This window comes from Blastomyces dermatitidis, assembly GCF_000003525.1.
Source record: "Blastomyces dermatitidis ER-3 genomic scaffold supercont1.4, whole genome shotgun sequence".
In the NCBI taxonomy this organism is placed as follows: domain Eukaryota; kingdom Fungi; phylum Ascomycota; class Eurotiomycetes; order Onygenales; family Ajellomycetaceae; genus Blastomyces; species Blastomyces dermatitidis.
Window position 1 is genome coordinate 2,684,978 of NW_025544777.1, and position 22,731 is coordinate 2,707,708.

General features: G+C 47.5%; 8 protein-coding genes across 8 annotated transcripts; 1 reads left to right on the forward strand and 7 right to left on the reverse strand.

The window, feature by feature from the left end:
- Positions 1-165: 165 nt before the first annotated feature.
- BDCG_04199 (3-methylcrotonyl-CoA carboxylase alpha subunit) lies at positions 166-3,807 on the reverse strand. The gene is made up of 5 exons (XM_045419863.1): positions 3,166-3,807; positions 2,859-3,057; positions 2,570-2,667; positions 864-2,499; positions 166-669 (listed from the first exon to the last, which is right to left on the reverse strand). Exons 1-5 carry the CDS (start codon positions 3,348-3,350, stop codon positions 595-597), a joined length of 2,193 nt encoding a protein of 730 aa, XP_045276073.1. The 5' UTR covers positions 3,351-3,807; the 3' UTR covers positions 166-594.
- A 112-nt stretch (positions 3,808-3,919) lies between these two features.
- BDCG_04200 (uncharacterized protein) lies at positions 3,920-6,372 on the reverse strand. Its single transcript, XM_045419864.1, has 2 exons — positions 5,802-6,372; positions 3,920-5,578 (listed from the first exon to the last, which is right to left on the reverse strand). Exons 1-2 carry the CDS (start codon positions 5,880-5,882, stop codon positions 4,238-4,240), a joined length of 1,422 nt encoding a protein of 473 aa, XP_045276074.1. The 5' UTR covers positions 5,883-6,372; the 3' UTR covers positions 3,920-4,237.
- A 15-nt stretch (positions 6,373-6,387) lies between these two features.
- BDCG_04201 (isovaleryl-CoA dehydrogenase) lies at positions 6,388-8,668 on the reverse strand. Its single transcript, XM_045419865.1, has 6 exons — positions 8,316-8,668; positions 8,143-8,230; positions 7,973-8,067; positions 7,654-7,889; positions 7,280-7,557; positions 6,388-7,112 (listed from the first exon to the last, which is right to left on the reverse strand). The coding sequence occupies exons 1-6, from the start codon at positions 8,494-8,496 to the stop codon at positions 6,689-6,691; spliced, it is 1,302 nt and encodes a 433-aa protein (XP_045276075.1). The 5' UTR covers positions 8,497-8,668; the 3' UTR covers positions 6,388-6,688.
- BDCG_04202 (3-methylcrotonyl-CoA carboxylase beta subunit) lies at positions 8,513-11,086 on the forward strand. Its single transcript, XM_045419866.1, has 2 exons — positions 8,513-10,440; positions 10,532-11,086. Exons 1-2 carry the CDS (start codon positions 8,960-8,962, stop codon positions 10,824-10,826), a joined length of 1,776 nt encoding a protein of 591 aa, XP_045276076.1. The 5' UTR covers positions 8,513-8,959; the 3' UTR covers positions 10,827-11,086.
- A 1,150-nt stretch (positions 11,087-12,236) lies between these two features.
- On the reverse strand, positions 12,237-12,710 carry BDCG_04203 (Ras small monomeric GTPase; the record flags this gene model as incomplete). The annotated part of the gene is made up of 1 exon (XM_045419867.1): positions 12,237-12,710. The coding sequence occupies one exon, from the start codon at positions 12,708-12,710 to the stop codon at positions 12,237-12,239; it is 474 nt and encodes a 157-aa protein (XP_045276077.1).
- Positions 12,711-16,392: 3,682 nt separating this feature from the next.
- BDCG_04205 (uncharacterized protein) lies at positions 16,393-18,357 on the reverse strand. Its single transcript, XM_045419868.1, has 2 exons — positions 18,051-18,357; positions 16,393-17,982 (listed from the first exon to the last, which is right to left on the reverse strand). The coding sequence occupies exon 2, from the start codon at positions 17,899-17,901 to the stop codon at positions 16,918-16,920; it is 984 nt and encodes a 327-aa protein (XP_045276078.1). The 5' UTR covers positions 17,902-17,982; positions 18,051-18,357; the 3' UTR covers positions 16,393-16,917.
- Positions 18,358-18,370: 13 nt separating this feature from the next.
- On the reverse strand, positions 18,371-20,617 carry BDCG_04206 (uncharacterized protein). The gene has a single exon (XM_045419869.1). It carries the CDS (start codon positions 20,138-20,140, stop codon positions 19,835-19,837), a length of 306 nt encoding a protein of 101 aa, XP_045276079.1. The 5' UTR covers positions 20,141-20,617; the 3' UTR covers positions 18,371-19,834.
- Position 20,618: 1 nt separating this feature from the next.
- On the reverse strand, positions 20,619-22,730 carry BDCG_04207 (lysosomal acid lipase/cholesteryl ester hydrolase). The gene is made up of 3 exons (XM_045419870.1): positions 22,576-22,730; positions 22,419-22,498; positions 20,619-22,361 (listed from the first exon to the last, which is right to left on the reverse strand). The coding sequence occupies exons 1-3, from the start codon at positions 22,608-22,610 to the stop codon at positions 20,884-20,886; spliced, it is 1,593 nt and encodes a 530-aa protein (XP_045276080.1). The 5' UTR covers positions 22,611-22,730; the 3' UTR covers positions 20,619-20,883.
- Between the last annotated feature and the right edge of the window lies 1 nt (position 22,731).

A 22,731-nucleotide genomic window follows, 5' to 3' on the forward strand; every position in this document is an offset into this window, starting at 1 on the left:
AAAATATATAATGTAAATTCCCTCAGTTTCCCATAATTTTAACATTTCTCTTTCAAGATTCATACAACTCAAATATATCGAAGTAACAAAGTTTTAGTTCTTGGATAATGATATCCACAGGAAAAACTCACTATTTACAACAACCATGCGACGCCGGGTGATTGCTGCCGACAAGGCCGAGAATAAACGAAAGCATTCTCCAGTAGTTAACTAGTGACTGGACACAAAATCTTTTTTTTTTTTAAGTTTTTAATTTAATTTATACTTTCTTTCTCTCTACTGCGTATATCTACATACATGCGATCTAATAATAACGATGATAGGATATTAATCCAAAAACATTCCTATATCCTATATACACATAGAAAAAGAAAAAAAGAAAAATCATATAAAAGGGCAGAACAGGCGAGTGATGGGAATCCTTTTTAGCAACGCGAAAAAAAAAAAAAAAAAAAAAAAAAACCCTCTTCCTTCCAACATAACATGATGGGCGGCGGCCGTTCGTGATTCTCCATTCCATACAATGGCCCCGCTCACCACTTCAGCACAACGCGCAAACGGCTCAACGTATGCTGGATAATGTATGTATCATTGTTATGAAATCTTCGTGTCAGCGTCAGAAGAGGCATCCGCAAACTCCACAAGCGCGGACCCAGCTTTGCATATATCCTAATAATGCCGCGCAATTGCGTTAGTGAGAAGTTAACCTCTTTTATTTGGGATTTTGAGAGGGTTATCTAAAACGAGAAGGGAAGGTGAAAGGACGGGGTGGGGTGGTGGGGAGTTATTAAAAAAAAAAAAAAAAAGGAAAAGAAAAGGGAAATAGAAAAAGGAAGAGAAAAAGAAAAAAAGAAAAAACTTACCCCGGCTTTATGCACAACCTTCTCAATCTTCCCATCCTGCGGACTCCGAATCACAGTCTCCATCTTCATACTCTCAATAACCACAAGCGGCTGATCCTTGACCACCGTCGCCCCCTCCACAACCTCCACCCGCAAGACCTTGCACGGCATCGGCGCAAGCACGCTGTTCGCCGTATCCTTAATCCCCAGCGCCTTCTCCATCCATTTCGCCCGCGGGATCTTGAACCGGTACTGTCTCCCCCGCTGGAACGCTGTGATCGTATCCTCGTCGCGGACTACCGTCGTGTCAAGTCTTGTGTGCGGGAAGAACGAGGTGACCACGTTGGACTCCTGCTGGCGCTGATGCTGGACTTTGACGTTCTGGAAACTAGTGCCGTTCACGACGACGTTGAATGTTGCCGCGCCAGTTTGTTGTACTTGGACGTTGAAGGGCGCTGCTGCGCTGCCGGATGCCTCTGATGAGGGGTTCTGCGCGGTAGCTTCTACGAACGCGAATTGTCGCTCTTGATATGCCGGGCTGAATCCTACTGTTGTGCCTGCTGGGCCGCTCGATTTTGACTCGCTGAGTAGGCAGGACAATGCAACTTGGGCCAGAACTTCATTCTCCACAGGCTCCTTTGCGAATAGTTCTGCCTTGTGTTTATCGATATAGCCCGTTTCGACATTGCCGGAGACAAAGTCTGGGCTCTTGCATACCCGTTTCAGGAATTCGATGTTTGTGATTGGTCCCGCCACTTCATACTCTTCCAGCGCCATGGATAGATTTCGCAGAGCTTCTGTCCGATTCGCGCCTCTGACGATCAGCTTCGAGATCATAGGGTCGTAATGCGAAGATACTTCATCTCCAGCAACGAAACCAGCGTCAATCCGCACGTCCTCTGAAGCTGCAGGAGTGCGAACATGCAACAGACGGCCTGAATCCGGAACGAATCCCTGATCGGGGTTCTCAGCGTAAATACGCGCCTCGATGGCGTGGCCCTTCGTAGCCATAATAGCCTCGATCTCATCCTGCGTCAGAGGCAACGGGGCACCCTCCGCAACCAGAATCTGCCAATGGACCAGATCCTGTCCCGTAACCATTTCCGTAACCGGATGCTCGACCTGTAACCGGGTGTTCATCTCCATGAAGAAAAACTCGCCCGTGTCATTGTCGAAGATGAATTCCACCGTTCCCGCTCCCTCGTAACCAACAGCCAACGCCGCAGACCGCGCTTTATCCCAAATATCCTTCCGCGTCGCCTCAGGCAGATGCGGGGCGGGGGATTCTTCAAGGATCTTCTGGTGACGGCGCTGGATGCTGCAATCTCTCTCGCCCAACGCAACACAGTTCCCATGCTTATCCGCAAACACCTGCACCTCGATATGTCGCGGGGTCGTAATATATTTCTCAACCAGCATCGTGTCATCGCCGAAGGAGTTCATCGCCTCCGACTTGGCTGAGATAAGCTGGTCCCGGAATGTCTCTTTGGAGCTGGCGATCCGCATGCCCTTGCCACCGCCACCCTTCACGGCTTTGATGAGGACTGGGAACTTGATCTTCTCCGCCTCCGCTTCGAGGAAATCCATATTTTGATTCTCGCCGTGATAGCCCGGCACGCAGGGGACGCCTGCTGCTGTCATGATTTCCTTTGATCGACTACACGTCCTCAAAATAAGCATGTAACCCATTGGAAGTAAATATATATATTATGCGTATGCCCACATACCTCTTATCACCCATAGCCTCAATAGCCTTAGGCGGTGGGCCAATGAAAACAAGACCTGCTTGCGTGCATTTCTGCGCAAAGGCCGAGTTCTCACTCAACTGAAAGTTTTTGAAATATCGTCAGCCCACAAATCCAAAACAAATACAGAAGCTTTTAAGCTCTTAAAAAATCCACCCCCACTGGCCAAACAAGTAAAAACGGTACAGAAAGATTTTTTTTTTTTTTTTTAAAAAAAAAAAAAAAAAAAAAAAAAAAAAAAAAAAAAAAAAAAAACCCATTAACTACTCACAAACCCATAACCGGGATGTATGCCCTGGCAGCCCTCCTTCTTCGCAATCTCAATTATCCGATCTCCATCGAGATACGCAGAGGTGTCACCCAGATTGAACGCGAACGGGGAGCTAAGGGCGTGTTGGGCCCGCGCATCCGGGTCCGTGTAGAGAGTCGTTACTCGAATGCCATGTTGTGAAGCTGTTCGTCCTACTCGTCTGTAACATAAAAAAAAAAATTAAAAAAAAAAACAAGACGTACGTCAGCCCCGTTCGTAGACTCCCAAGAAGTGTACATGTATGTATATGTAGATAGATCCAACTCACAGCGCGATCTCGCCACGATTGGCGATGAGGATGGAACTGAGCGCCTTGATCTCGGGGCCATTTGACAGCGCGGAATTGGCACGGACTGTTGCTGCTGTTGGTTTGAGGATAGCCGCCCTTGTCCCCAGGCGGGAGGTGGTGGAGGGGAGTCGAGAGATGAAAGACATTCGGGCTGGTGTCCTCATGGATAGAATATATCAATCAAATGTGCCACCCCCCCCGGAGGTTCTATAGATATAGGAATTAAGAAAGAAGCGTGTGAAAGGTATCGTCGTGATGATCAATTGTATATTGTATGCATAACATGAGGAAATAAAAAACATCAGCGTAAATTCTCACAAGCTCTGTACACCGCCAGGATCACAGATCATATGGGATGTTGGTTTGATGTTGCAACCCGGAATCCACGATTTGCTGTTTTGGCCGATGGAAAGCGCTGGATTGGCGCGGGGGATGAAATCGGGAAGGTCAGCCGAGCCCGAGAGTTCTCCGGGGCTAAGCTAGATTTGCGGGGCCCCGTGACTCGGCAATGGGCTAGAGGGTGCCAAGAATTCCGAGCCGCGGAGAGAGGAAATTACCTAAAACGGGTTGAGAAGGACTGCGGTGTCGTGTTTGATTGGTTAGGAGGGAGGTGAAGATGCGGAGCGCTACTTCGAAACACCTCTTCCGCTGCTCCATGATGGAACTGCTGCGGTTGCATTATCTAGCCTGCTCCAAAGGGAGGTGAATAGGCCGACAAGAACATTCACGGGGGTAAAAAGCCTGTTGCTGTGTTGATCCACATCTGTTCTCATGTTTAAATTGTGCATTGTTGTAGATGATAACAAATAAGTGATTACTTAAACAACAAGGGGCCGATAGTTTACCTGACGTATGTATATCGCGAAATCCGCATCACAGAAAAAAGGGGGACTCCCAGAAATAGAATAATAGCTGTACTCAAATCATATCCACCGCCATACGCCATGGAAGGACAAAAACAAGAGAATCTCAATCCATTTGTCCCAACCTAGTTCCACCAATCAATTCACATGTGTATCCATCCCCCTTGCTCTAAAAGCCTCTAAAAAAACTACAACTTCTTCTTCTCTCTCAAAGACCGTCGTGCCCTGGTAATAGGTATCCGCGCCTCTTTCTTGCTTTTGCCATTATCACGACCGTCACCGTCACCGTCACCGTCACCGTCACCGTCATTTTCATTTTCTCGCTTCCGCCTCGTCGCAACTCGCTTCGATCTCGTCTTCCCACCCTGCTGATCTCCGTGAGCGCTATCGGGGGGACTAGACGCTTTTCGTTTCCGACCTTGGCGATGATGAGTGCGGGGCGAGCTGCCCGCTCTCGCTAGGGGTATATTATCGGTACTGTTAGTTTCGGTATAGCTATCTTGTAACAGAGTGCCGGGTTCCATTACATCTTTCCCGTTGTGCAAGATTGAGGTTGTGGGTTGTGTTGCTATTGTTGTCGTTGTCGTTGTCGCCGCTGCTGTTACTGTGCTGAGGGCGGTGGAAAGATGGCCGGAACGCTGTTGCTTGGAGCTCGCTGTTGGCAAGGATGGCGATACCAACACCGGAGGGAGTGCTGGGATTTCCTCCTGCGCTGAGGCGGACATGACGGATTTGAGATGTGATCCAGTGCGCCTATTGTGACCCTTGTCATTGGTGTTGTTGGCACTGCGGGATGGCACCGTCGTTGTCTTCTTCCGTGATTTCTCATAAATCTCCTGCTGGGATGCGGGCAGAAAAGACGGAGGCGGGGTTTTATATCCTCCATCGTCCTCGTCATCCTCACTACCATCTCCATCTCCTGCAAATTCCAACCCCTCTTCACTATTCCCCTCGCTATCAAATATAGGCGCGTTAACAACCCCACCAATTCTGGCACCCAAATTCCGCTTCTCTGTTATCTTCCTGAGGCGAGCTGGCTGTTTCCTAACAGAGGCAGACTTCGAGAACGTGGACGACGGAGGCGAGACACGGGGAGGAGAAGGAGAAGCAGACTTCTGAAGCCTTTGGCCCCTTTTCGGCTGCGAATCTTTAAATATCTCCCGCCAATTCTTCAACAGCGCCACCTTCTCGCCATGTCCCGGCTCATACAGCTCACCCTGGTCAACCAGGAAGCCGGACGGCCGCCAGAGTATGCAGCAGAAGGACTCGGAAGTGTCCTCCTCCTCATTAATGTTATCATCATTCCCGGCGCGCTTCTTGTTCTTCCTGTTCTTCTTCTGCTTCCCGCCCCGCATGCCTGTGGGGGGGGATGACGCGGTTGATTTAAGGCTGTGCTCGTGCAGAACGGACAGGTCGTCATCGAAGTACTCGTCCGTGTAGTAGTCCCAGTCCGACGCGCTGTCAATTGCATCATAAGCGCCCTGGTCCATGTAGACGGGAGAATGCATTGTGCCTTCTGCTAGATCGTCCTATAAAATAAATGAATAAAAAAAAAAAAGGAAAGCAAATTCCCTTTTTCTCCCGGAAAAGGAGGAAGGGAATTTGCCCGAGTTTTTTTTTTATCTCTTTTTCAGCTTGATGAACATATATAAAATCAACCATGAATATTTCAGGGGTGAGGAGTATGAGTATGGTTGGAGGGGCGCGTTTTGAAGGAATATAGCATGGATGGGATGGGATGACATGACTGACCGCAAGCTCTCGCTCCCCTTCATCGCCCCAGAACCAATCACCATCGAAATCATCGTCGTAGTAATCCTCGTCATCAGACATTGTTCCTGTAACGGGAGTGTTCCTTTTCTACTCTTTGATTTGATTTATCCTCGTTTGAAAAATGTAGTATGGCATAAATATATCAATGTCGAGCAAGGGCCGGGAGCTGACAAAACAAAAAGAGAGCGGGGCTGCTCGTTTCAGCCAAAAACCTCAGCGCGGCTAAGCTAGATTGTGAAAGAATATCTATCTAACCGCCTCTGTGCCTTGGAAGGGTAACTGTACTTCAAAGTAGTTATGCAAAAGGGAGCAAACAAGCAATAGTGAGGGTGTTTTGTATAAAGAGAGTAGTAGTAGTAACAGCAACAGCAGCAGCAGCAGCAGGCAGTTGCCAGCACACGCGGCAGTAAAGGTAGATAGATAGTTCAGTAACTAACTTGCAGTGAGTTGGAAGTTGGGGGAATTCTGCTGCCAAAGAGCAACTTATAATAACTTATTAACCACTTGCTCCCTAATGGCATCCGGTTTAAGCGTACCCCGCCACGCTAAAACTTGTTCTCGTTCTTGGTGGCTGTAGCTTAATTTCTTGGTGGAACTGTTGGTGAGGGGTGTAAGGAGATAGAGATCTTATCATATTCATCGGAGCTGTTTATATATATATGGAAAATAATTACCCTCTGCCTACACATTGAGATGGAGTATAGCCAACTGAGATAGTTTCACAAAACAAACAAACCGTCCTATCAATGGCAAACGAAACAAGGTTCTCTCTATAGTATACCTGCATACGGAGTATATAGGGAAAAAATAGAAAAGATAAGAAAGACAAATACAATGAAAGAAAATCCCGCATCGAGCCCTACAATCTACAAGTATTCCTTATTGAACACCCTCCCAATCAACATCCTCCGAATCTCACTCGTCCCCGCCCCAATCTCATACAACTTGGCATCCCTCAGCAGTCTCCCCGCAGGAATCTCATTGATATACCCGTTCCCGCCCATCAGCTGGATGGCGTCAAGTGCACACTCCGTCGCGCGCTCGGCAGCATACAGGATCGCACCAGCGCAGTCCTGAGTGCGGATGGCGCTGTTGCTTGCCTCGCTGCTGGAGGCCGCGGCCTCATCGATTTGACGGGCCGTGGTGTAGGTGTACGCGCGCGATGCGGAGAGCTTGGTGTACATGTCTGCGAGTTTACCCTGGATGAGTTGGTTGCGGGCGATTGGGATGCCGAATTGTTTGCGGGTGTGGGTATATGGTAGCACAAGGTCAAGGGCCGCTTGCATGATTCTAAATAAGAAGAAAAGGACGGCAACGCGGGGGGGGGGCGTGTGCCGGAGGGGTTTGTTCAGTTAGCAAACGCTGTGTACATTATCGGTGGGAATTTTCGGCTTTGACGCTATTTCCCGCTACCTCAACTTCTTATATTGAATGGTAGCAGGGGTTCAATCGCTTACCCAAGTGGTCCTGCGCTGAGGACGAGACGTTCCAAGTCAAGCCCCTCCATAAGCACCTTCACGCCGCGATTAAGCTCCCCCAGCATATTCTCCCGTGGCACGAACACGCCTTCAAAGATTAACTCGCCAGTATTTGAACCTCTCATGCCGAGCTTGTCGAGTTTCCGAGCGCAGGAGAAGCCCTTGAATGTCTTCTCAACAACGAAAGCAGTGATACCCTTTGAGCCCTGGTCAGGCTTTGTTTTGGCGTACACAACTATATAGTCGGCATCGGGTCCCTACAGGTCATGCGAGCAAAAGACAAATTTAGAAAATTATATTCCATTGTCATGGGTTGATGACACGCAATTGGGGTTAGCTAGTGTGGTACTCACGTTGGTAATCCACATCTTTGTCCCGTTAAGCAAAAATCCTCCATCCACAGCCTTAGCAGTGGTCTTCATGCTGACGACATCCGAACCTGCAGAGTGCTCTGACATTGCCAGCGCACCAATCTTCTCCCCTGAGATCAGACCTGGGAGAAATCTGGCTTTCTGTTCCGGGCTGCCATTCAGAGAGAGCTGGTTAACGCAAAGTTGGGAGTGGGCCGCGTAAGATAGACCAATGCTGCCTATTGTCCAAGAGTTAAAGGATTTGTCAGTGTATTATATCCCATTGTATACGAGCCCTAGCCGCCTAGAGAGGTATATGCACCTGAAGCCCGGCTAATTTCCTCCAAAACGACGCAATGCGCTTGGTAGCCCATTGATAGACCACCATACTGTTCATCCGCCGTGACACCTAGGAACCTTTGATTCAAAGAAAAATGGCCAGTCAGTACAAGCGGATACCAACTTAAACCACTCAAGAAGTTGGTGGCTTACCCAGCCTCTCCAAGCTTCTGCCACATGTCGGCGGGGAAGTCATTCTGGAGATCTGTGCGAGCAGCGACCTCTTCCGGAATCTCTCGTCCTGTGTAGCAGAGCACGCTTACTATTATTAGCCCTCCACTCAATGGACGAGAACGTTAACAATATCACAAAAAAGACACCCATACTTGTAAATTCTTGAACTCGCTCTCTCAGTTCCACTAGTTCCTCGTGTGTTGGTGGCACAAAACCCTGTGGATGCATTGTTGACGCCGCGCGCCATTGGGGAAGCTGGACCACCTGCCTCCGCGGCCTGCAGAAAGTTCTGGAAGCGCGGCCAAGCAGGCGAGGAAGACAGGGAGATGCCATATCGGGAGGCGCGTGAGAGTAGAATGGTAGAAGGGATGAGGAGTATACAGATACGACTATTATTTGTCAAGAAAGCAGCCAAAAGCAAAAAATAAGAAAAAAAAAAATACAAACAAGTCAGACCAGAATCAATCGATCGAATCTCCGTTGCCGAGCTTTCGGCAGACCTTCCCGATTGGGTGATGCCGAAACCCCGAGCTGCGGCTGCCGTCGGCTAACTGGCCCTGAGCCGGATCACGGGGGACGCAACGCAACTCTCCGCCTTGACAACACCCGAACATCGTTCCTTTTTTCTATACAACTTTTTTTTTTTTTCTTTTCTTTCTTTTTACCACTTCCAATTTGTTTTTGTGAGATATATACCCCGTGGGGGAGTGAGGGTTTGTTTATGTTGCTTCTGGCTCTATGATATGACAGAATAACCCAACTTATTTCTAATTCCTTCGTTGATCGCCCCTTGGTCATGGCTACCTCAATCCGTGCTCCCTCCACAATGCTCCTCCGCAGCCTTCGCACTGCCCTGACATCCAGTCGCCAATTGCGAATAGCGGCGCCTCGTGGTGCAATTGGCTCCCGCCAGAGCACAAGATCAATTTCCAATTACACGCATTCGCACCAGTCATCGGCTATATCTGTCCTGCCAACATCTGTCGACACCTCGTCGGCAGATTTCAAAGAGAATGCCGCTCAGATGGATGAGCTTCTGGCCAAAATGACTGATCTTCATTCCAAAATTGCCAAGGGAGGTCCTACAAAAGCGCAGGAAAAGCACATTGCTCGCGGAAAGATGCTTCCTCGAGATCGCGTCACGTCGTTGATTGACCCGGGAACTTCATTCCTCGAGCTCTCCCCGCTGGCAGGATACCAGGTTTACCCCGGCGAAGATGTTCCCTCGGGCGGTATCATCACCGGTATTGGAACAGTTGAGGGAGTCTCCTGCATGATCGTAGCAAACGATAGCACGGTCAAGGGAGGCACCTACTACCCCATCACGGTCAAGAAGCACTTGCGCGCACAGGCAATCGCCCAGGAGAACAAGCTGCCTTGTATCTACCTGGTTGACTCCGGCGGAGCCAACCTCCCCCACCAAGCAGACGTCTTCCCGGACAGAGACCATTTCGGTCGCATCTTTTTCAACCAGGCTAGAATGAGTTCTATGGGCATCCCGCAGATTTCTGTAGTTATGGGACCATGCACGGCAGGCGGAGCGTACGTCCCCGCCATGAGCGATGAATCCATCATCGTCGAGAACCAAGGCACCATCTTCCTCGCTGGCCCGCCACTCGTCAAAGCCGCTACCGGAGAGGTTGTATCCGCTGAAGACCTTGGCGGCGGCCACCTGCACAGCTGCGTCTCCGGCGTCACCGATTACCTCGCCGTCGATGACGCGCACGCCCTCGTCCTCGCCCGCAGATCGATCTCCAACCTCAACTGGCCCAAAACCACCCTCCCACTCCCACCCTCCCCCGCAAACCCAGCATCCACATCCTCCATCTCCTCCACGATAAAAGAACCCCTCTACGACCCCGCCGAACTCTCCGGCATCGTCGGCACGAATCTCCGGCGCCAAATACCCGCCCACGAAGTCATCGCCCGAATCGTAGATGGCAGCGAGTTCGCCGAATTCAAGCGCGACTACGGCAGCACACTGGTCACGGGCTTTGCGCGCATCTACGGCATGCAGGTCGGCATCGTTGCGAACAACGGCATCCTCTTCTCCGAGTCGTCACTCAAGGGCGCCCATTTCATCCAGCTGTGCGCCCAGCGCAATATCCCGCTGATCTTCCTGCAAAATATCTCTGGTTTCATGGTTGGCGCGGATGCGGAAAAGGGCGGCATTGCGAAGAATGGAGCTAAGCTCGTGACGGCCGTGGCGTGTGCTGATGTTCCTAAATTCACTGTTGTGTTTGGCTCCAGCGCTGGTGCGGGTAACTATGGAATGTGGTATGTCTCCTCTCCTTATCCCTTCCTCCTCTTTCTTTAATCCTTCAACAAAAATTTTCAATTGTTTAATCCAAGCTAACCACCCAACCAGCGGCCGCGCCTACTCCCCCCGCTTCCTCTACATGTGGCCCAACGCCAAGATCGGCGTGATGGGCTCCGAGCAGCTCTCCTCAGTCATGGAGGCTGTGGGCCGCACGGTCGACCCGAAGCTGAAGGAGCGCATCGACACGGAGTCCGAGGCGACGTTCTCGTCGGCACGGTTGTGGGATGACGGCGTGATTCCGCCGGCGCATACGCGGATGGTACTCGGGTTGAGTCTTACGGCTGCGCTGGGCGGGAGGGCTGAGGAGGAGGTGAAGACGAAGTTTGGGGTTTTTAGGATGTGATGATGGTTTGAAGCGGGATTGGTTTTATTATTATTTTACCTTCGTCCCATTTCCTTTCGTTTTATTATTCCCTTTGTGTGTGTGTGTGTGTGTGTGTGTGTGTGTGTGTGTACGTATGTATCGACAGCACTTATATATGAGATTTTTCCATATGATCGTTTTATACTCTCTGACTAGAAAAAAAAAACATTATATTATGCACTTAGATGGAGGTATTAACTATTACCATTTCTCCCTTTGAGTAACACCCCTCGCCTCCGGATTTATCTTACCCGCTCCAGAAGACGGCTGGAGTTAAAACAGGTGGGAAGGTCATACATAGATAGATAGGGGAAATAGAGTTTTCTACGGCGACACATACCCCTAGGCGTATGAACATCGTATGTGTGTGTAGACGAAGGAGGTGGTGATAGATAAGAAAGAGCAAGAGCCACAAAGGAACGCTTTTCTCAAGTACAATCTGTAAAAAATGATTTGAAAATGAAAGAAGAGGAAAGTTGTTCCTCCTTCTCCTCCCTTCCCCCCCTTCTCTCCCGCGCGGGTGGTTGATTAGACGCCAACACTTTGCTTTGCTTTATCCACAACGTACGGTACCTCAGATCCCTACATAATTTCACATTTTCACATATTCTCTCACCTCACCAAACCAAACCACAAATCAAGAAAAAAAAAAAAAAAAAAAAAAAAAAAGAAGAAGAAGAAAAAACAATAAGTCCACCAATATTCAGACCTGCTATTCTTTATATATGTATGTAGACATGTATACAAGAGTATTTTACCACGTCTGTTGAAAACCCTCCGACATATACACAGACCCCCCCCCCGTACACACAAAAAAAGAAAAAAGAAAAAGGGGGGAAAAAGGGGTGAAGGAAGACAATGTGCAAAAAGAAAAAAAAGGGACTTTATATATAAAGATAGAAATTTTGTTTCATCCATGTGAACATTTCAGATGGCGTGGCGGGTCGTTAATAGTTGGGCAATTTGATGAAAGTGAAGGGAGGAAATGACGTTATATAGATAGAGAGAAAAGGGGAAGTTGGAAAAATGGATAATGGAGACAAAAAAAAAGAGGGGGAAAGGAAATATATATGGCCTAACGAAGACAAAAGAAAAATATCATCCCATTGCCTTTTTCTTTTTTTTTTTTTTTTCTTTCTTTCGTTGAGCAACAAAAAAAAAAAAAAAAAAGAAAGAAAGAAAAGAAAATTCTGTCCAGGTAGATAAAGTAAAAAGAGAAATGGGGGGGGGGGGGGAGAAATATCATAAACAGAATAGAAAAAGGCCCAGTAAAGAAAAGGGGTAAGTAAGTACGAAGAGCCATATATCATGTATATAAATAAAGAAAAAGAAAAAAGGAAAAAAACCCCATTTCAACGAAGAGGAAGGGAGAAAAGAAAAAAAAAAAAATCACAAAATCACACAGTCCCCTTTTGCCTTCGCTCTCCTCCGATTCCTTAACCGCCCACCACTTTGTCGATTCTGACCTTCCGACCCACCAATCCCATCTGCTCCACCACCGCCGCCACCGCCACCACCACTCCTCCCATTCATCGCCAGCTCCATACTCCGCTCCTGACTCGCCTGAATATCCTTGCGGATAATCTGCCGACACAGGTCGATGAAGACCTCGTTGACGTTCGCACGGCGGCGGGCGGAGGTTTCATAGTACGGCGAGTTCCCCCACTGTTGGGAGAGGGCGAAGGCGCGCGATCGCGAGACGGCGCGGTCTTCCTCGAGGTCTGATTTGTTGCCGACGATGACGATGGGGACGTTCTCGTCGTCTTTGATGCGGATGATTTGTTCGCGGAGTTCGGCGAGTTCGGAGAGGGAGGAGGTGGAGGTTATGGAGAAGACGAGCAGGAAGCCTTGGCCTTGTTTCATGTAGAGTTCTCTGGGGTTGGGGGTTAGGTTAGATGGGGTTTTCTCTTTTAATTCTCTCGGTTACTTTTTATGTTTTTTTGCTGCGGTTTTTCTTTTTGGGTAAGATGCATGTTGGAGGAACGGGGTAGAGGTCTAAAAAGGGGAGAGATCGGAATGTATGTCGATGGTACATATTTTGGGAAAAAAAAAAAAAAAAAAAAAAAAAAAAAAAAAAAAAAAAAAAAAAAAGAAGTAAATCAAAGAAACGTGGGGTACAAAATGCAGAAAATTCATACCTCATCGCAGCTAGAAGTAGACCATCAGATTACAATCCAATCCAAGGGTATGTAGAAGAGGGAATCATCAACTCACTAAATTGTTCAGAGAAGACGATGCCCGAGTCAACCCGGTCAAATTCTGCAAACTGAACCCTTGTCTCGCGTTAGAGCAGGCGCTTGCGGAGTCGAGGAAGGGATAAAAACAGAAAAAAAAAAAAAGAAACGAAAAGAAAAAGAAAGAAAGAAAAAGAAAAAGAAAAAGAAAAAGAAAAAGAAAAAGAAAGAAAAAAAGGAAGAAAGAAAGAAAGAAATCTCCTCTCGTCGATTTGGCTGCCTGGGACCTCTCTTATACAGCTTGTATAGCTCTCTTAAAGTGACGGACTGAATAGACCAGCGAAGAGGAATATATATCCCGGTTATCCAAAAAAAAAAAAAAAAAAAAAAAAAAAAAAAAAAAGATTGATGAGCGGAACTGGCCCGCAAGCAGAAGAGGTCGGGAATGTTGTTGTGGTCGCGACACTGACAACTAGACAAAGCGTGTAGGTATTTATCCTTCTTCGGGTACAAATATAACTTTGTACAAGACCCTAAACACGCCGCCGTCCGCGGAAGATAGCACCTCTAGGATGCAAAGGCCGGCGGACCAGCAAAATGCGATGCGGGTTTACCGGGGGAGCGGCGCCACGAGCAGCACAAGGATCTAGGATGTTTTCGAAGGACAAAGGACAGATCCGGGGGTCGGTAGGGGAGAGAAAAGCTGGCTTTTACTATTGGGGGTGGGATGGAGCAGACAGGCGGCTTACGCAGTAGTAGGTAGGGTAGGAGGTAGGGTTGAAGTAAATATAAATAATAAGCAGGGCGGACAGCGATTGGGGCGCTCGATCGGCGGAGTGGGACAGGACGCAGGAGGCCTCGATCACGTTGTTTTCGGCGCTGCGAATAGAATCCGGCGGACAAGGATTGGGGGTTGATATGGAGGACGGGGGGACGGGGGGAATGGGGAATGGGGAATGGGGAATGGGGAATGGGGAGGGGAGGGGAGTGAGGCAGAGAAGTGGAGCGGGAGGTGGCGGTGATGGTGATGATTCAGTTGGTGTTGTTGGCTTTGCTATTGGCGACGGCGGGCGCAGGCAATGGGTAAGTTAATCAATGCAGCCCTGGAACGGAAGACGAGACGAAAGTTAAGGATGGACAATCAGCAGCGTGGATGTTCAGCAGCGCATGGAAGAGTGCGGTGTGATGTTGGTGTAGTGTGGTGTGGTGTGGTGTGGTAGGGTAGGGTAGGGGAGGTTAGGGGGGAGTCTTTTCTACAAGTCAATGAGAGAGAGAGAGAGAGAGAGAGAGAGAGAGTTAATAAGTTGTTAATTGGGAAAAACAAATCGCAGCAATTGGGGGCCGAAGCAGCGGTGGGACAGCGAGAGCCAGAACAGAATGCTGACGAGGAATGCTGCAGCTGCAAAGGGAAAAAATGAAGGGATTCCAAGAGACAAGAAGAATAAATAGGATGGAGAAAAAAGGGAGGGAATTTGGGCGGTTTTTTTTTCTTTTTTGTCTCTTTTTTGTCTTTTTTTTTTTTTTTTTTTTTTTTTTTTTTTTTTTTTTTTTTTTTTTTTCTCCCTCTCCACGCACACAAACACAGACACACAGAGAGACTGACAAGAGTTTGGTTTAGACTCAACAGAAGAAAAGAAAAGAAAAGAGACGGGCCATGGAAGTTTGACTGTTTAGCTCAGAGAGTAGTGTGTGGCTGAGAAAGTATATGGCAGCATTGGATGAGATTTAGATTAGTTAGTTATAGTAACTAACTATTAACTAGTTAGAGAAAGGCGGAGATTTCAATTAATATCATTTCAATGCTTCTGATCAGAGAGATATTGGATATTTCCCAGAACATCCATATATCCAATTGATATCTAGATGTGATTCTAGAATTGAGAGTACTGTTACAGGCCTTGACAGCAATTGAACACTGTTCAAAGCTTCATAAACGGGATAGAAGATGACTAGTTACTTCTTCTATTTAAGATTATATGTATGAATATGCATTGGACATGAAAACTGTAGATACATAGTTACATCTTCTCAATTCTCTGAAAGACCTATTCTGATAACTCCTCTCACTACATCCAACTCAAAGGAGAAAAATAACAATGAGTCTGAACTATTTATGTCAAGAACAAATTCCTTCTCTACAGACAGTAAATTTGTTATAATATCTCAGCCTGAGCTATTTTCATTACTATAACGAAAAGACTTTACGAGCGCATCGTAGCATCAGCCACAGCGCGCAAAGTCTAGATTCGCCAGTTTCCCCACAGCTGCCATTTTATAAAAAAGAGGCCGACATCTTGGCTGGAAGTGTCAATGTGTGTGTGTGTGTGTGTGTGTGTGTGTGTGTGTATCTGTGTATATACGTATATACAGCGTATATGTGAGTTGAAGCATATCAACAGTATCAACATTCTATTTGTTAAGTTATTTGTTGGTGGTAGCTGCACAGTATTATTTATTATTATTTACCTAACTACAGGTTTGCTGCTAATTATTTAATAATAACTATCTATCCTCCGGACGCATTGAGCAGTTGATCCTTGTCAGACCAGTTTCTCTGATATGGTTAAATATCCCGGATTCGCTCTTCGTCCCGTTCTTTTTTGGTTCTTATTACTCTGAATGAGTCCATTATTGAGAATTTGAAGAAATGTGCAAAAGGAAAAGAAGCGGAGGAAGGACTCGGATCACACCTCTCAAACAGTTTCAGTATTTAAGTGTCAAGTGTTCATTCATTCAGTCTAGAAACAACTCATGGACCCCCTTCATAGTTATTTAATTTCAATTCCACTTCCAACCTTCCACACAGCGAATAAATAGCCTTGAAAGAGATACGTAAAATTTTGATCCATCCACTGGTTTACCATATTTTATCATTTGATCCATCTATTATTATTTATGAAAGCTCCCTGCGTGAAATTTCCAGCCTTCTAGCGGTCAAAATATACTTCCATTCCATCACTGGGAGCGGTGACTTGACTGTTCTTATCCTACCTAGGAAGGGCGGCGGTCAGCTCAATGCCATGCCATGCCATGCCGCCAAATACGTAACTAAACCTAGTCAACCATCCCATCCTATCCTGACACACTTCGAGTTTTGGATTTTTGGATTTTTGGATTATTATTAGTTATCTAAGTTAAAAACTTTTCCGGTTGAGGCGGGGTACACTCAAGGTTTTGTTTGTATGCTTCCTGTCCCTTGTATCTAAAATATCAATCACTGTCAGGGGGAGAGAGCTCTGCTTGTTCGTATTAACTATTAAACAGACATAGCTTGGAATCCTCTTCCGCTTGCAAAAAATGCGGTAATGAGCAATATTTACACCCACTTACTCCTGTTGAGATAAGAGATTTTGGGTCAACTGGTATAAAACTTCAGGAGTAAAGTAATAATAATGGGAAGCGGTATCTCTTCTTAAAATTGAGCTAACTATCAGTCTCGATCTCTCTTACCAGTGACTGTTTGCCTGGGGCTTCAAATAAGTTTAAATAATTTGAACGGCTCATTGTAGCCTCCTTCTCTTCTATTTATTTATTTATTTATTCCTCTCTTGATTTTTGCTGTCAGCAGAAGGGAGCCCCTTCGTTCGCTCAGGGGCGTCGAGTTGAGTCAATTGTATCCCACAAAAAATTCCAATATCTCCTGAAGCTGAATTATTCAGAAGTCCATGCGAAAAAGAAAAAGAAACAAAAGACAGTGAAAATATCCACCCATGTAGTATTAAGAAACTGTTGGAGGTTATGTTAGTTAGCTGAATACTAGCCTTGCATCAGCATCAGCCTCTGGCTATCCCCCAAATCCCAAATCCCATTCTTCCCCCATTCTTCCAAACACTAGACCATAATAATATCTCTGGAGGGAGTAAAAGCGACGGCATCCCCTAATGCTTCTCAATTTGTTATGGTTTTCGCTTGGTGAGATCCTCGGCCAATTCCAGTGCTCCCGGCGTCATAGCCCACGCGGGATAGATATATCGCAGCATTACCTGCACCTCTGATAGTGTGCCAGGCGAATACATACCAGGCATCGCATGCAAATGTTCTTCCGGCTCGAGCAGAACTTCCCAAAAGTGCTTGTTGGAGCTGTGGATCGCCCTGTAGAGTTCCTTGACCTGCCCTTCTACCAATGCAACCGCCGCCGTATGATCGCCGCGGTGTAAGATTTCCGCATTATTCGCAATGATCGAGCTGCGCAGCTGGCGGGCGTCAGCCATCACCGCGCCGGCCGCGCTTGTGCTCTGCATATGCAAGTCCTTCAGATCCAAAAGCATCCGGACCTTAACCAACATAACCCCCGCGCCAACACACACACATCGAGGAACGGCGGTGACACACATACCCCAACATCCTCGAAGGCATCCGCACCCTTCACGTCCAGGAACGGCAGCTCCATATCCCCCCAGTCGTAATCGCCCCGCTGGCCCATCGTTCTCGTACCACTTGAGGAAATCATAGCACTCCGGATCCATGCCCAGCTGTAGCATCGCGCCCGGCATCGCGCTGCGAATGCCAACGGTGTCACTGCGGCTCAGACGCAGCATGTCCCTCGCGTGCTCCAGCTGCATCTGCACCGACTCGCGACTATCGACGTCCAGCAGCGCGTGGATAAACGCGCTCCGCGCACGCATGTACGGGCGCATGCCCCAGAATTGGCCGCCGACGCTGCTGTTGAAGACGTCGCCTGGGAACAGGATGTCTGCGGGCATGTCGCGCAGTTTCTGCTCCTCGGTTGCGAGGGTGGTGCGTGTCTTGCCGATTTTGCTGCAAGGCGGTCTTGTGCGCGTTGCGGTGCTCGGTGTGGTGCTCGCGGCTGCAGTAGTATTTAGACCACTTGACAGCGGGAGCAGCGCATGGTTCTCTCGGGCGTTTTGCACAGCCCGCATGCTCTCTCTGCTAGTTGGAGGGGCTCGTTGGGCGCCATTGAGGTCTCCATTATTTATGAAGTTGGACTTTGTGTGTTGGCCCTGTACAGAGTGATTAGGATTATTTAGGTATTTTGGGACATTCTTGAACGGCAAGGAACTTATCGTACGAAATATATGCTCAAAGGATAAGTTGAAACTTCAGCTCCGACGCTAATCACCTTTCTTTGCTATTTACGTTAAACAGTAACACCCTCTTTTTTAAGATTCTCAATCAAGAACTCTCGATGGTAGCAAAATATCAGGTGTCATGTTGACGCGGGCTTGGACGCGAAGTGGCTGAAAAAAGTATTTAAACTGTTAGAGTTTCCCCTATTGCCTCTCTATTCTTCTTTCATGGCTGAATTCTTCTCAAATATCTCGGTTATATACACAGTATACATATATATTTTTCTAGCTCATCAAGCTGTTTTTTATAGATGAACTCGTCTTTCTTTCATGGTCATTGAGCAAGCTTATCTAGGAAAGCTGCTTTCCCCTCTTTGTAGTTATTATAGGTATTCCAGGATTTTTTAAAATAACTAGAACTCATTTTCTCTTTTCTCCTTCATCCTCCCGCCTCCAAGCTTACGACAGCAGATCACCGCTGTTTCGCAGCTATCCCGTTCTACCACGAGCACTCCTTCGTCTTGATGTAGCCTCAGCCTATTTCCAAGCGAGCACCCTGTGATATTTTCATTTTCCTCCTCTCGAAGATCTTACTCTTCTTTTGTAAAAAGACACACTGGAGCATCTGTCATCTGTTTTCAGGCGGTGGATGGGATCATATTCCACAGAGCTGGAATGGCAGTCCAGCTCTGACGCAGGAATCCTTGCCTGACGTATTGGATCGAATTTTCGGGTTTACGATGCGATGGATGGGGGCCAATCGACAAACAGCTTCTTGGATGTGGCACATCTGCAGGATTGGTACAGAGTAGAGCAATGGAGATATACTTTCACTCTGTCCCGATGGACAAGATACCAGTAACTCTGTATGGCTGGCACTGGATCCCAGAAGCAATGGCTTCTTTTTGACAAGGGGTTGACGGCCAAAAGTGCAGATACATCAACATCAAAGAGGGTTTTTCATTGGAATCTGAACATCAAGATTAGTAGAAGTCAAAATGATTGTACTTAGAAGTGTAGAACCACAGTTATGCTGCTGATATTCAGAGCGTAAAAAATGTATCTGCTTTGCTAGCGGCTGCCTTTGCCGAAGATTCGTGGATACTGAGAGATATATGGACGTGGATAATTTCCAGATGCCTTCGGACTTCTCAATATGTGTAAAGCATAACAAAAGGGTGTTGGGTGGAGGATGAGAGAACATGCCCCCACACCTTGCTGGGAAGTGTAGGAAAGAATCTCATTCTGAGAGTGCTAATGTTGATATAAGTAAGGCTGCATTTGAATAAATAACTAGTTGAACTGAAAAGGGTATGTTGTTGAATGGTTCCACTGCATCATTGCAGCATTTCCTTCAGTTTGATTTCATCATCAAAATTCTTGATGCGGTTATTTAAACAATCAAACACATTTATGGTGCAGCTCGTTGATTGGAGTTACAGCAAGGCAAGATATGTCAACTCAATAACAAAGGATGACTCCAGGAACAAACTCGATTGGAAGTTTTTCTAGCGAATGGGAAATTGGAGAAATGATCCATGAGAAGAAGCCCATCATGGAATTTATGCTCCAAAAATCTCTAAATACGAGCGACTTGACCGACTATTATAAATTGCCCCCCCCCCTCCCCCCCAATAATGCAACACCCACACAATCGCTGCTTACATCCAAAGCAGAGCCCCAATCGCAGCCCCAGCCCCGGCCATCAACGAACCCTCCAGGAAAGCACCCGCATTCGGAGTTTCAGATGGCGCCCTCGATGAACCCGAGCCACTTGCATTCGTGCTCATCGCCCGTCCAGGGAGCCGGCGGCTGCGTGATGCCCGGAGCAGTACCACCAGTACCCGTTTCCGTCCCCATCCCCGTGGTGGTGGGCGCCGGAGGATTGCTGCCAGTCACCATCGCCTCCGTCCCCGTCCCCGTCTCTGTGGCCGACGTAGGGTCGCTGGGGCTCTCTGTGGTAGACGGCTAGTAGGAGAGGGAATGATGCGGACGTCGCGCGCGTCAGGGTGCCGGTGTAGGCGGGGCAGCCGGGGACGTCCTTCTTGATAGGCGTGCGTCCGCCGCCGCAGTCGAGCGGGTCGCAGATCATCCCGTCGTCCGGCCCATTTCCAACTCACGGTTCTCAGATAGCGCTGGCATTGCCGCCTCCTGCCCGTCATGGTCTACTGAAGCTCAGATTGTAGGGAGGAGAGGTAGTATCCATCCGTCGTTCCGGTTCTTTTCAAGAATAAATACTACGATCCGGAGTCCGTGATGAGATATCAATACCACATCTTGCCTTCGCTGTACCTGTGCAGTGCTGAATGAAGACGACCCTGCTTGGTAACCCTGTCTTTGTGAGGAACCTGGAAAACAAGGAATAACCTCCCCCCTATCCCGATAGGGAGGACTGTCGTCATGCTGTACACTTAACGGAGCACTGATCACAATCTGACCTATGTCCTGGAGCGAGGCCGCAGAGAACATCTTGATTCTAACTTCATTCGCATTGCAACGGGGGTTGTATGGTAATTAGTTAGTAGAATTAAGTTTTGTAATGTGCATGTATGTATGTATGTATGTATGTATGTATGTATGTATGTATGTACTGTACTGTACAACAATGAGAAGCGCACCTGTATTGATCATTGCGTATGGCTGAACTGCGTGAAAAAACCATTGCAAACTCCCGTTCCATCTGTACAGATCTATGTATATCCGTGCCAAAAAGGAAACAGACGGGGGAAAATAAGAATGTAAAGAAAGGTATGAATAAAACACCTTCCCTTCTTGACATGGGCGGACGACGGTCACTTAATAATATCATTACAGTAGAAAAGCAGCAAAGGCTTGTCAGCTCTCATCTTCTCGATTCCCATTAGCCAGTTTGACCCGTTCATCGTCAGAATAAGAGGGTAGGCCTGAAGATCGCGCGTGCAAGGGCTGTTCCGATAGCGGAATCTTGGCCTCGGTCAGCGCAAACTGGGGCCGAGAATTCTCGACCGGGATTTCGTTCTCATCTTGATCGTGGTGGAGAGAATCAGGGTTATTTTCCTTCATGAGATAGTCTGGCTTCTCAGCCGGCCAGCCCGTGTGATTTAAGCCATGTGACCACAGCGCATCCAAGATGTGCGGAAATGCCTGATCAGCAACGTCCCTCGCCCAGAGGAAGTCCAGGTGCTCATAGTGGGAAATCGATATTGCTTGTGTATGGCTCGGGAGTTCCTCGAGCATCACATCGATATCCACTAGACTATCACGACCCCCATAAACGAGGACGATTGGCGTTTTGATATTCTTTGTGGGGAATTTTGCGGGCTTGTAGTAGCGGTTGCTTTTATTAATGCTGACAGAGGGTCCTGCATCGTCATCGTACATCTGAAAGCTCTTGTTGCGGATAATCTGGAACCAATGTACGACGGACTTGGTGCTTGTGAATGAGTAGAGATGCGGATATGCCGCAAGTTTCTGATCGCTGCTGATGTTGACGCCGCTCCAGTTGAACAGGAATGAGAGGGATATGTCGATGATGCGGACAAAAATAGGTGGGTAGAGGATTGTTTGCCACATGGGTGTGGAACTGAGGATGCTTCGACGCCCGAATGCTAAGAAGAGAACGTTCGGAGACGCTTTCATGAGAGCGTCGACAACTCCATTGGCAAGTCCAGCTGGAGACATTGCCGGGGCTAGTGCTATGAATAAGTTGATTTTTTGGTTGAGTGTAGGGTGGATAGAGAGTGTAGCGAATGCTTGTGCGGTCCCTTGGGAGAATCCTATATAGGATAATGCCTTCTGTGAAGTGACAGACAGTATGTATTCGATACTGTCGGGGATGTCGTAGAAGGCGAATTCGTCCATGGAGAAATCCCAGAAGGCTATTGATGATGGAGCGTGGGTTCCTGACTTCTTTGAGTACTTGTTCCCTCTATTGTTTCCAAACCATACATCATATCCTTTATCGACGAGCTGGAATGGGAGGCAACGCTTTTCGTCTGTCAAACAGACCCATACTTCACTATTCATGAGCAAACCATGGTGCAGATAAACTACTGGCTTCTGACGGGTGCCGTCGTAAGCGTTAGCTTTCGAGAAGCTTTCGCCTTTCTTCCGCGGCAGTCTGTGCAAACCAAGAAGATAGCCATCGCCCGTTTGCACTACATGCTCTTCCGCTTCATAGCCCCAGAGCGAGCACAGTTCTAGAAAGTCTGAAGCACGCGCAACCTTTCCTGAGGTTGATGTTTGCAGCGCTCGTACTCGGCGCCCTTGTGGCGAAGCCAAAACCTTGAATATGACCTTAGACTGCTGATAGCAAAATTGTATGATCGGCTGAGCTGTGTTAAAAAGGTCAGAGTTATTGTTCCGGAGTAGAAGATAACGTTGATACTTACGAAGACAGAATGTTATGATATGTAATAGGCCTTCGATGAATATTAATACGAGCGAGCTGAATAGGGCTAGATACTCGTTCCTGAGGACAACCAAGACGCCGTTAATTACATTTCAGGGGTACTGTGACAAGCGGTTAGCAAAGGCGATCTAACTCACCAGAACAGCCTTCCAATGAATGGAACACGAGCCATATTTCAAACTCTTTCAGCGACACGGCCAAACACCTAGAGTATAAAATTACAGCAACATAGGTAAAAAGGGGAGCAAGAAGGAATGATGTTCTGCGTTGGATGTGATATTATTAAATCAAAT

Bases quoted from the DNA above. Each gene is read 5' to 3' on its own strand.
- BDCG_04206 (XM_045419869.1), bottom strand. From the start codon at position 20,140: ATGATCTGCGACCCGCTCGACTGCGGCGGCGGACGCACGCCTATCAAG.
- BDCG_04200 (XM_045419864.1), bottom strand. From the start codon at position 5,882: ATGTCTGATGACGAGGATTACTACGACGATGATTTCGATGGTGATTGG. The intron at 5,579-5,801 runs GTCAGTCATGTC...TTTATTTTATAG, and splicing joins AAGGGGAGCGAGAGCTTGCG to GACGATCTAGCAGAAGGCAC.
- BDCG_04202 (XM_045419866.1), top strand. From the start codon at position 8,960: ATGGCTACCTCAATCCGTGCTCCCTCCACAATGCTCCTCCGCAGCCTT. The intron at 10,441-10,531 runs GTATGTCTCCTC...CCACCCAACCAG, and splicing joins GCGGGTAACTATGGAATGTG to CGGCCGCGCCTACTCCCCCC.
- BDCG_04207 (XM_045419870.1), bottom strand. From the start codon at position 22,610: ATGGCTCGTGTTCCATTCATTGGAAGGCTGTTCTG. The intron at 22,499-22,575 runs GTGAGTTAGATC...GGTTGTCCTCAG, and splicing joins TTCATTGGAAGGCTGTTCTG to GAACGAGTATCTAGCCCTAT. The intron at 22,362-22,418 runs GTAAGTATCAAC...TTTTTAACACAG, and splicing joins TATCATAACATTCTGTCTTC to CTCAGCCGATCATACAATTT.
- BDCG_04205 (XM_045419868.1), bottom strand. From the start codon at position 17,901: ATGCGGGCTGTGCAAAACGCCCGAGAGAACCATGCGCTGCTCCCGCTG.
- BDCG_04201 (XM_045419865.1), bottom strand. From the start codon at position 8,496: ATGGCATCTCCCTGTCTTCCTCGCCTGCTTGGCCGCGCTTCCAGAACT. The intron at 8,068-8,142 runs GTAAGCCACCAA...TTTGAATCAAAG, and splicing joins CAGAAGCTTGGAGAGGCTGG to GTTCCTAGGTGTCACGGCGG. The intron at 7,890-7,972 runs GTGCATATACCT...CTTGGACAATAG, and splicing joins GGAAATTAGCCGGGCTTCAG to GCAGCATTGGTCTATCTTAC.
- BDCG_04199 (XM_045419863.1), bottom strand. From the start codon at position 3,350: ATGAGGACACCAGCCCGAATGTCTTTCATCTCTCGACTCCCCTCCACC. The intron at 2,668-2,858 runs GTGAGTAGTTAA...AAAAACTTTCAG, and splicing joins TACATCCCGGTTATGGGTTT to TTGAGTGAGAACTCGGCCTT. The intron at 2,500-2,569 runs GTATGTGGGCAT...GAGGACGTGTAG, and splicing joins GAGGCTATGGGTGATAAGAG to TCGATCAAAGGAAATCATGA.